We start from the raw sequence: 11,566 nt of genomic DNA, 5'->3' as shown, positions 1-11,566 counted from the left end.
ATTGTGAATAAATCAAGTTTTAAAAAACATCGATGATTCCCTGCCAAGCAACGATGTAACCGATGTTTTGAGAACATCGATATAATCGTGGTTTTAAAAACCGATGTTTTGGAAACATCGATATAATCGTTGTTGATATCGATGTTTCTTCACCTCTATGCACATGCTTGATTCTTTTTATAATTTAAAAAAGTGAAAAATGTCCAGACAAGGGTCTGAAATAATGAAATAATAGTGTTGGTGAGGAGATTTACTCCAGGAAAACGAGATTTAATTGCTTTTAAAATCCTGGCTACTGCCGGATAACGGAAAAACGAGATCAACTAAAGGCGTGCAATCAAATCGAGTGTGAAAGAATTAGGGTTTCTGTCGTCATTTTCATGAAATAGGTGATTCTATCTTACGGGATAAGCAAATTGTAGCCGAAATGGATGATTCTAGGAGGCAGACCACCATGGGTCCACCGGCGCCAGTGGCCTCCAGTCCCAATCAACCAAATCCTAGTAATGCCACTATGGCCCCTGCTCCACAAGCCACCAGAAATGCAGCTCCTCCCAAGCGGATAATTAAGAAGATTCAGCTGGATTTCAACAAGCTAAAGGAAGCGGGACTTGACAGGCAGTTGGCCGAGGTCCTGAGGAAGCAGAAACTGGAAGCCAAGAAGGTGGACACCCCGTCATCCAGTAAACCTTCCCCCTCTGCCGCTGCGCAGTCGACGTCGACCGCGACAGAGAGCAAATTGCAGTCGCAACAGCAACAATTGCGTCAGCCTGGTAAAGTTCTTTTTTATTTGATTTTTTTTAACTGTGCATTTATGAAAAACCGTTAATTAGTCGGGGGTTTTGACAATTTTTTCAAAATCTTCTGAATTGGTTGTACGAGTTTGGGACACGCGAGTGAAAACCGACGCGATGGCGCAGTTGTTAGAGGCGACGGCAAATATTGCCATAGAGTTGTGGTTCGCGCTGATTCTCCCGAGTTCGTCTCACGGCGAATGCGTTCCATTTTTCCATCTTCCAAAATATTATATTTTTCTTTTATAGTTTAAGGTATATTAATCAACTACCCTCAAGAGGGTTAGTGAAAATAGGGGGGTTCATTCGATTGCACTTCCGTTCGTTCATCCTTTATAGTACAAACTGTTTATCTAATACATAACTCGAGTTTAAATTGTAAATAAAATATTAATTTTAATTTTTTAATATTTGTTTTAAAAACATATAAGGTTCGAACGCTTGTATATAATTTAACCTCAACTTACAATTTTATATACAGAGTATAAAATACCTTTAGAAAAGTTACTTGCCCGGATGAGAAGTTTGTCTCTTAGTTTTTAAAGCGTTATAAACAAAGTAAACCACCTGAGCATGGTGATTATAGTCTGAAAATGTTAGGGTTTTTGTAAATTTTTGGTCGGTATATTTATAACACATGTTTGAAATAATTATGTAACAAAATTTATTTAAACATTTAAAAATTATACCTAAAATTTTAAATATTTAAATTTAGTTTTTGTTAAATTTTAAATATTTAAATTTAGTGTTTGTAAAAACTTGGTCTAATCGATATTAAATGTTATGCTAATGAATAAATTAAGTTAGTTTAAAATTTTATATCGACAAAACCTTTGCCAACCAAGTTTTTAGTAAAAAATCCAAAATAAAATGTTTAAAAATATAAAGTGACATTATACCGACAAAAATAAACAAAACCCCTAGAATTCATAAACTATAATGCGCGTGCATAGGTGGAATATTTTTTTTTTGAATACCCATCCTCTAAACTAGCTTCAAGAGACACTTTCGCCACTCCCGTCTATATTCTTTCGATGGCCCAACCTGTAAGTGCGCGCTGCAAATGAGGTTAGGGACGAAGTGTCGATGTGAGGGAAACATAGTTCGCTTTTTGGCCCGGGTTCAAATCCCGGCATGGTCAACTGCCGTTTGTGTGTGCGATTGTTTTTCTTTTATGTATGTAAAAGCTTCATCCAGTTTAATTTACTGTTTGCATAATGATGATATTAATCTTTTACTATAGAAGTGTTTTATTTGCGTTTTCAAATTAGTTTTAGCTCTCTTTATAGGGGCAGTTTTCTGGACAGCCGTTTTAGTGGTTTTTATTTTATTTTAATACACTTTTTTATTGACTATAAGAAGTTATCATATCTACATTTGTTTTTTAAATTTAAGGACTCTTAAGGACTACAAGTAATTTGTTACAACAATTTTATAGTGGATTAATTGTAAACATAACTAAGATAACATAACATATACTAACATTTTATTGGATATTATTAACCAAACCATTCTTAATCTAAAGATTTAATTTCTTAATTTACAGCGCCGCAACCCTTGGTGAAACGTATTATGATCTCGGAATTTATCGAAAAAACGGTGCCGATCCAGCCGATTCCTAATCCAACGGATGGCGACCGTTCGAAGCAAGTCAAGGCGCTATTAAAGAACAGGATACTTAACAAGACCATGGCTATTGGCACGCAGCCCCAGCAGCAGCCGACAACCTCCAAGGCAGCTTCTAAGTTGCCATCATCTTCTGCCCAGGGATCAGCTCCTCGCAGTGTAGCAATCCCTACATCTCCTGCTGCCTTCTCTGTGCCTATTGCAAAGGCGGACTTGACTGTGCGCCAAAAGCAGCCACCACTGCTGCTCAATCTGGTGAATCAACTGCCCAAACATCGAGACTTGTGCGGATCGAGTAACAAGCAGTTGATGAATCAGAAATCTACACCTGAACAGCAGTCTGCACAGTTTTCAATCCAGCAAGTTTCGCAAAGTTCCCAAAGGATCCCGGTACAGCAACCGTCGCATTATTCCTCTCAACTTCCTACCCAACATCAGTCGCTGATACGACCTCCACCTCCACAAGTTTCGATAGCTCAAGCAGCTTCTGCGGTCCCCATAAGACTCCACAAGAGCCCTTCACCACCACTGATTGTGCTGGAGAACAAGGTGTTGGCACCCAACGAGAAGATTGATTTGAGTGGGCTGCGACTGCCAAACGCTCCAGTGACAACCACTGTGATACAGGTGAAACCTATGGAAACACCCGTTCAACCCACTATCCAATCCAAAAGGATCATGGGCAAGGTTATTATGAACGCCAATAAGTTAAAGGTATCGAAGGAGAAGCTGGCCGAGATGGCCAAAGAGATTCGCAATCAGGCGGAGCAGGTTAAACTCCCGCAAACACTGAAGCCACTTAATTCAAAGGACCTTACTCCACCAATTGAAACGCCTCTTGCCATTAACTCAATACTTCAAAGAAAACATACTCCACTGTTTGCTCCACAAACTGTTGAGGAAAGCACCGTTCCTGTACATAGTCCGGCTTTAAATAAAATCAACGAGTTGTCACCTTGTACTGGTTCAAATCTTCAATCAAAGCCATTACCTGCAGATATTTCTCCTCTTCAATCAAATCCAATACCTGCAGATATTTCACCTCTTCAATCATATGAAACTACAGTTGCAAAGGACCATCCTGAAGAGGAGTCAATGCCAGTGTATATCCCGTCAGTTCCTGAGCCTGAACAGTTGCCTGGATCTGTATCTGAGACATCAAGCACGCTTCATTTGTCTGAAGACGTTCTTGCTACATCTGAACCAAAAGAATATTGTGAAGAGATGGCAAATAAATCAAGCCCGATCAAACACGCAGGATGCATTTCATCAACTTTGGAAACGGAAGAAGTGAACACAGTTCCAAACCCTCTGGATTTCCCTGTATATATTCCCTCAACTCCGGAGCGAAAAGAGCCAGCCTCGGTCTCTTCTGAAGCAATACAATATCCTGAAAAAATTACTTCTGAATATATTTCTTTGACCCCGCAAGTAGGAGAATCAACAGATGGGACAAACGCTGTTGTCTTGCCCGAACCAGAAAACTTGCAGGGGCATGTGTCCATGGAACCCAGTTATCTTGACTTGCCAGTCTGTATTCCTTCGACTTATGAAACGAAGGAGCTAAACGAAAGAGAATCTTCAGAACTTAGCCATCCCGACTTGCCTCCTTACGTTCCTTCAGCTTCAAAACTAGATGAACTTCCTGTAAGGCCTACTACGCAGCCAAGCGCTTCGAATTGTTCAGCGCCCACTTCACCAGTGTGTAACATCAAGTCCAATTCTCAGGTGGCCCCATCACCAGTGCAAAAAGTCCAATCCGCAGTGGATTTTATAGCCCAACTGACTGCAGAGAAAGATCTAGACGAAAGCAGCTTCATGGAACTTTCGCCGGAGGAACAAAGATTAAACGCTCTTTTTGGAGGAGGTAGTTGTTCTTTTACTGGTGTCTCGCCCGTCAAGAAGTCTCCCCAGGCTGAGAACGATTTTACTGGTGTGTCGCCCGTTAAGGAGTCTCCCCAGCTTGAAGACGATTTGCCCATTGGAAAGATTGTCAAATTGGATGATATGAATATACTGCACGCTACTTTAGATGTAAACAGCGATAGTGCAAACATACTTCGCATCAGTCCAAATGCGATGATGATGCAAAGCAGTGTGGCCACGATGGATATGTCATCCCTGGATGTAGAAGGTGTTGCAGACTCAGTTCTGGAGGATGCAAATGTGCAAGTCAACTTACCAAATCCTCCCGATAAGATTGAAACTGAAACAAGAACTCTTGATGAAGCCAAAGAGGAAACAGCTAATCTAGACTTACCCTCAACTGTGGCAGGAGAACCTCAAAAGATAAAAGATTCTGAAAGGTCTTTGGAGGAAATAAAGTCAGTTTCCGATCCAGAGCCTGTGAAGGATACCAGACCCGTAAAAAGGGCACCTATCAGATCCAAAAAAGCTAAAATTAATTTAGTGCAACGTACAAAAAGACCGAGCATCCCAAAGCCCTTTGAAGCAAAGAAGACAAAGCTAGAATTTGAGGAGGACGATGAGCAGACGACGGCTATCGATCACAGCTTGCTGGAGGACCGATACGGAGTCGCAGCAATCGAGGTAATAGTCAATTCTGATAGCCTAAGCTCAGACAAAGTAAATCTTAATTTATCTAGTGCTAAAAACAATTCAAAGGTGCCAGCAGATGAAGAAGAAGTCAATAAGTCCCGAGAAGAAGTTGCTAGTCCACATGATGAAGATTCTGCAAATATCCCACCCGAAGAAGAGGAAGTCGAAATACCAAAACTGAATATCCAGGAAGAACAAGAAATTACAACCAAGTCATCCACTGAACGAGATCTAACCCAATTGTATCATCCTCCTAAAATGCCCAAAAGTAAAGCCAGTACACAGAGCAGTAGTCAGGAGGCCCAGGAGGATTCACAACCCGCAACATCAAAAAATATTGTCTCCCTAATAGAAGTCCTCTCACAGGTTCCGCCTATGCCCCAAGGCGAGGCCCAATTGCCATTTCGCAAGGAGTCCAGCGAGTTAAATTCCAGTGCCTATAGCTCTCCTAATGTCACAGGAATACAAAATTTACTTGGGCACTTGACCGCCGAGAAGGTGATTCCCCAAACCAAGAAGCTATCGCCAATACCTAAATTAGAAGAACCAACGAAACCAGTACCCCGCAAAAAACTTGTCAAAACGCGACCTGTTCTCAGCAAAAGATCCTCAAAAGTGGCGCAGAAAAATGCACCAGAAAAGCAAAATCATTTTGAATTTCTCCATCCAGTTAGTGCAAATGTGGGAGGTCGCATTCCCACTTCCAGCACAAGTGACGATGATGGTTCCATATTTCTGGGCTTCGATGACAAAGATGAAAAGCGTTCCAAAACTCCTGTAAGAAGCAAGCGACTTAAACAAATGAAGATCAACGAAACGGACATAAGCGATGACGCAACTCCCGATTACGACGAGACTGAGGAGGAGCAGCAGTCTGCAGAGACACGTGGACCAGTTAAAAATTCCGAGGTTGATACCCAGTACACTTTCAAGAAGCATACCATTGTAGAACCATTTTCCGATGATTCAAATAGCAGTTACGGCGCTCCTACGAGTCCAATAGATTTTGGGGATAACGTTTCGACGGATGGAAACCAAAGGTGTGACGAATATCCAATGGAGCGATCGACTACATGGGAAGCACTAGTAAATGAAAAATCTACTGAAGTTTGTAATGACGATGGGGTATGTGATGCCGCAGTCGGTTCAATTATACCTACCCTAAATGATTCGAGAATTGCAAATCCTCCCAAAACTGATTTGGAGACCAATTCACCTAGCAATATTCCTAAAGAGTCACTTTTGGAACCTTCCAATAAAGACACGGAACAAAAAACTAATACTGTTATAGAGGAAAAACAGCCGGATGCTTTGATTAAAGAAAATGATTTATCAATGACTGACAGTAAATTACGGAGGAGTAGGAGAAGGTCATTTAAATCAATTGTAATTGCTGGTATAGGAACTCCAAGAGAAGCTTCTACAAGTAAAGAAAGTTTAACGAATATTATAACCACGAAAAAACGACAGACGCGAAGTCGTTCAAAATCTCCAGCATCCTTAGAAAACACAGAGCTAAAAGGAGTCTTGGAAGAAGTTAATGCGTCTGAAAATGTAAATGTACCTCCACCGCCAGCTGCAATTTTGAAACATGTGGAAAATAGAGATTCAAAGGAAAAGCTGAAAGAAGAAGAAACCATTACAAATTCTGGAAATACTGTAAAGTCTAGGGGAAAACGGAAGTCTCGGAGTAGTTCTAAAGAATTTACTGCACCCGAAGCAATGAAATGTACGGAGCAACTTTCTGAAACAGGTGCTCAGAAAAAAGAGGAGGAGATTAAAGCACCCGAGGGAAGACTTGAAGGAGTGGAAGCTCCAGAGATACATCCTTCGCCTATAACGACAGCAAAGAATATGGAAAATAAAGATTCTATAGAAAATCAGGAGGAAGAAAAAACCATTGAAAAGTCAAAAATATCAAGAGGAAAACGAAAATCTCGGTGTATTGCGCCAAAAATAAAAGCTACTCAAACTGAATCGGTGGCAAATCCAGACCTCATTTCAGAAAATAAAGGGGCTTCTACTGGTGATACAGAAAAACTTAAAGCACAAGAGGATATTAAATCTCCTGAGAAAGATGTACCTCCAGCAACAGCAGAAAATACAAATTCAGCGGAAAAGTCGCTAGAGGAGCCACAAACATCTAAAAAATCAAAAGGAAAACGAAAATTCCGCTCCACTACACCAAAATCTGAAGTGCCACCCGTGGTTCAACCCGAACCAGTTGAAAATCCCGAACTTCTATCTGAGAATGCCAGTTCTAGGAAGGAAGGGGATACAAAGCGAAAAACTCGGAGTAAAACGCCAAAGCTACAAGTTCCATTAGTTACCGTACCTTCTGTTACCGAAAATGAACCAGTTAAAGGTTCAGAGGAAGCGATTAAAGAGGATAGTTCCCAAAGACCGAAGAGAAAAAGACATTCCCGTTTTAGTAAAGTTGATCCAACTTCAATAACTCCCACAGTTTCTGAGCCTGAAAATGTAACCGACATTGTTAATAAAGATTCAGGGAATATGATGGCCACAGTTATAGCTTCCGAGGAACCAAAAGTAAATGTCAATCCGAAAGGAAGCCGAAAATCTCGAAGTAAATCGCCAAAATTAGTTCCCCATGTTGTCCATACTGAAGACGTTGTAGCAACTGAGGGAAACACTTTGAATTCCGATTTACAAGAGAAACTGGACGATGTTGAAGCTACCGAAGAATTAAACCAGCCAACAAATGATGTAAAAACAAAGAAAAAACGTCAATCCCAAAGTAGGACATCGAAAGTAACAGTTTCGCCGGTTACTGAAGTCGAACCGCCTCCCAAACCTAACTTAAGTCCAGAAGAATCACTTACAGAGATTAAAAACGAAACAACTCAAGCCGCAGATGAACCTATCCAGCCAACTACATCTAAAAAGTCAAGGGGAAAAAGGTCCACTATCAGTTCAAAGGCATTACCTCCAGCAGAAACTCAGCCGGCAGTGGTGACTATACCACCAGAAGAACCTCGCCCAGTTGAAGCTGATTCTTTGGTGGCGCGGGTTAAACGGAAGAGTCCATCTCGTTATGGATCAGTCCCACCAGACACTCCCATCTCATCAGTTAGTGCCTCCGAAGAAATTGCAATTCCCGAGTCTGCTCCTAGGAAGGGCAGAAGAAGTAATGCAGCTACCACACCAGTGCTAGCATCAACTCCGAAGTCACGCAAATGCAGGACCTCAAATTTGAGCGAGATGTCTTCACCCATATGTGAAGAGCCAAAGGTTCCATCAAAAAGGGGAAGAAAGCGCGCTGCTCCTGCTGATATGGATTCAGAGTCAGCCAAGAAACAGAAGACTGAAGAGAGTTCGGAAACCGTAAGTGTAGTGGACTTTAATCTACGGCTGCTGCTCATAAGAAGGCGAGAACAGTTGGACACGGAAGAAATCTTAACAGAAGATGGCAAGGGTGAAGGTCCTCAGCAATGTGGTTTGTGTTTGGCTCGCAGCGACAAGAACAATTGGCTTCGTCATCTTGGAGAGCATTATGGAGTGGGTTGGCTTGTGGGAGAAACACCCAAGGTGCGTTAACCTACCAGTATCTTTAAAAATAAGCTTCTAACCATAATCCATTTGCAGAAAATCACGCGTACTTCTGTGATGAATATGATGAAGAATTATCTCCAGAATAGCGGCGAAAAGCTAAAATGTCGTCTGTGCAATCACCAATTGGGATCTTACCTGGGCATGATGCTTCACCTGGAGGGTTGTGGCAACAAGCAGCGCCTGCTGTGCGATTTCTGCCAACGCTCTTATACCAAACTCTCACTACCGAGTCATATACGTACCTGTCCAAAGCGCCAGGCGTCCCGGATTGAGGAAGATTCGGAGCCTGCGGAAGGAAATGTTGGTGAACCGGTATACAGCAATGCGGGCCGTGCCAAACGGAAGTCTACTATCAAGTAAGTTCATAAAGTCGTTGAAAATAGCGCTGTTAAAAGATTTTATTCCATTCGTTTATTTTTCAGGGCTGAAACAAAATTAAAGAAAATAGGAGAGCATCTGACTTTGCAAAAGCCGGGGGAAGAGAGTTCCGCCAAAAACGATTTCGATGGCGATTCCTCGGACTACGATATGACCAAGGACAAGGAGTCGTCTGAGGAATATGACTCGGAAGGAGTTGATTCCAATGAGGACTCCTTAAGCTCCGAGGATGAGGGCAGCCTGGCTGAAAACTCTTCCACAACCAAACGAAAGAAATCAAGCAGACGTGGAGACATTGACAGGAAGAGGACGCTTAAACGGGCAGTTAACCTGGGAGAATGTCTCCAGAAGCCTTGTGAGTAAAACCCCAATGATGAGTAGAATCTGAAATTAATTTATTCAACACACTACAGTACTCTCACGATATCACCACTTGGAGGCTAGGGCGACTCATAAATGGAACGAATTGTAAGTTAGCCAGGTAAAACTTATTGACAGTTAATAAAATTTGGATTGTATTTTCAAGTGTGCACCTCAATTATAACACTGATCTGTTGTTCGCCGAACTACTGCCAAACTTTGCGAAGGTTTCTCCACAGGAGGCTAATGCTTTGCTGCCCTCTAAGGACACGGCATCCATGCGGTATGCATATGGTAAAATAACCACCGAAGACGTGTGGAAGCAATTGGCACCGTTTGAGGGCTTCAATAAAGAAGGTACGTATAAGTAACGATACAGAATTGTAGACCTAATCAATATAACTTTATTTGCAGGTGAATATGTGGGCTACCTGGGGCAGTCTATTAAACAACTCGCCTGGGTGCCGCTACCGCCGAAAGTTATGAATCAGTATTTGCTGTGCTCCCTGCGTCCAAAGATGAAATCCTTTGCAAGACATACAAAATTAAAGGACGAAGATGCCCTCTTGATGCTGCTGAAATGCACGGTTTCTGCCGGCAAACAGACGAACAAATCATGGACCATTCGACCGGAGCTTCATTATGGAATTCGTGTGCCCCATGGGCCAGTCAACAGTTTCTGCTTTTTGCCCAGCGGTGGCTATGATACAACATCGAATCGTTTGGGTCTTTTGGCTGTGGCGAATTCCTTGAGTGATGTCTGCATTTATGCGCTGCCTTTGGAGCTGGAAAAAGATGTGAACGCAGAGGAGAATGTTGTAATTCAACTCCAATCCTTGATTATACTCAGTTTGGATGTGAACAATCCTGTTCAGGATCAGTGCACCAAAATTTGTTGGTCGCAGGTGAGTTTCTTGACTATACTTGTATTTTTCTTTGTGAAATTAAATACAAACTTTCCTTGCAGTCATTGGGACACAATTTCATAGCTACGGGCTATAGCAGTGGCTACATTGCGTTTTGGGACATTAGCGGGGAAGACAATATCAATTGTATTAACCGGAACAATCAGACCTATTTTGTGCCTGTGCATTTCTTTTACATAGGCGAGCGGAATATCCAATGTAAGTTCCATCACTACAGCTTACCTTAATTAAATTTTTCTAATTAATTTGATTTCCCCTTAGTTATGGATCTCCATTACGACAATAATGGACCGCGTTGGCTTGCAGTTGGCACTACAATACGTCAATTTAAAATCTATGATATTGCGAACTGGTCGAAACCTTTTATACTGACACAAGACCCTATCTGCAATCTGTACATGGCTACTTTAGCCTGGTCTCCTATTTGGGAAACACTAGTCGTCAGCAGCTCACGTAAGCTATATTTTTTGTGACTAATGCCTCTTTAAGACTTATGAGAAATTCGATTGCAGACTTTAGTCGTTCGATAGCAGTTAGTGTGTCGGGAATACAATTCGAGCACAGGACCCTTGATGGAACACTGACGACAATACGTGACATGCACTCGAATTGTCAGCAAAATCACATGGTGTTCGTAACGGACAACGGTGACCTAGTGTTCCTGGATGTGCGAGACCTCAACTGTGGTCCTGCACTGCTAAAGTCCACGGTCAACACACGGGCCGTATCCACCACCGAGCTGCATCATCTGGGCGAGACTACTCCCAAGCCCAAGGATCCCATCAGTGCAGAGGAGTTTATCCGGGACTATGGGGTGCAAATCAATCCGCTGGTGCCTGAGCCCCATAGTCGAAAATCCGCATACCTGAACGCCCAGCGTCGACCGCAAAACATACACTCCCTGGCCCTGACTAGATCCAATTGCGTTCGTTGCAATTGGAATTCGCCTGCCCACACTTGGGTGGCCATTGGCGCAGAACACGGCATGCTGCGAATCCTCAACTTCGAGCGGGACAAATTCTTCTAAAGGATTTCTCCCACACTTTTCTCTGGCAACTGAATGTCTTTTGAACAAGCATCATCTGAGATTATAAATTATTGTTTTACCATATAAGGTTACTAGTTATAGAACTCGTCTTAGGGCAGTTAAATTATGATCTAAAATTGTTTATATATAATTTATTTATAGTTGTTGTAAAAATATATATATTATATATTTTATATGGAGTTATTGTAGTTTATATCGAAATATACTTGCTTTGCAAACAGAGATTACAAATTGTAACATTTACTTCTTAATGGATGGTAAAAGTATAAATTCAAATGCTAACTAAAGATCATTATTTTAAA

The 11,566-nt window shown here is 41.8% G+C and overlaps 1 protein-coding gene across 2 annotated transcripts; it reads left to right on the top strand.

The window, feature by feature from the left end:
• The first annotated feature begins 165 nt into the window (after positions 1-165).
• Positions 166-11,437, top strand: LOC119555308 (titin). 2 transcript variants are annotated; one of them, XM_037866626.1, is made up of 11 exons: positions 166-773; positions 2,341-4,970; positions 5,046-8,528; positions 8,586-8,908; positions 8,975-9,285; positions 9,344-9,398; positions 9,457-9,647; positions 9,705-10,195; positions 10,258-10,414; positions 10,478-10,669; positions 10,729-11,437. In XM_037866626.1, exons 1-11 carry the CDS (start codon positions 428-430, stop codon positions 11,241-11,243), a joined length of 8,694 nt encoding a protein of 2,897 aa, XP_037722554.1. In that variant the 5' UTR covers positions 166-427; the 3' UTR covers positions 11,244-11,437. The 2 variants fall into 2 exon arrangements, with proteins under 2 accessions (XP_037722554.1, XP_037722555.1); XM_037866627.1 differs by lacking the exon at positions 166-773 and having other exon boundaries at positions 4,761-4,970; positions 5,027-8,528.
• The last annotated feature ends 129 nt before the right edge of the window (positions 11,438-11,566 follow it).

This window comes from Drosophila subpulchrella, chromosome 3L (genome assembly GCF_014743375.2).
Source record: "Drosophila subpulchrella strain 33 F10 #4 breed RU33 chromosome 3L, RU_Dsub_v1.1 Primary Assembly, whole genome shotgun sequence".
NCBI lineage: Eukaryota > Metazoa > Arthropoda > Insecta > Diptera > Drosophilidae > Drosophila > Drosophila subpulchrella.
Note: the sequence above shows the minus strand (reverse complement) of the source record. Positions and strands in the feature narration are given on the sequence as shown.

Bases quoted from the DNA above. Each gene is read 5' to 3' on its own strand.
- LOC119555308 (XM_037866626.1), top strand. From the start codon at position 428: ATGGATGATTCTAGGAGGCAGACCACCATGGGTCCACCGGCGCCAGTG. The intron at 9,399-9,456 runs GTAAGTTAGCCA...TGTATTTTCAAG, and splicing joins ACTCATAAATGGAACGAATT to TGTGCACCTCAATTATAACA. The intron at 10,415-10,477 runs GTAAGTTCCATC...ATTTCCCCTTAG, and splicing joins AGGCGAGCGGAATATCCAAT to TTATGGATCTCCATTACGAC.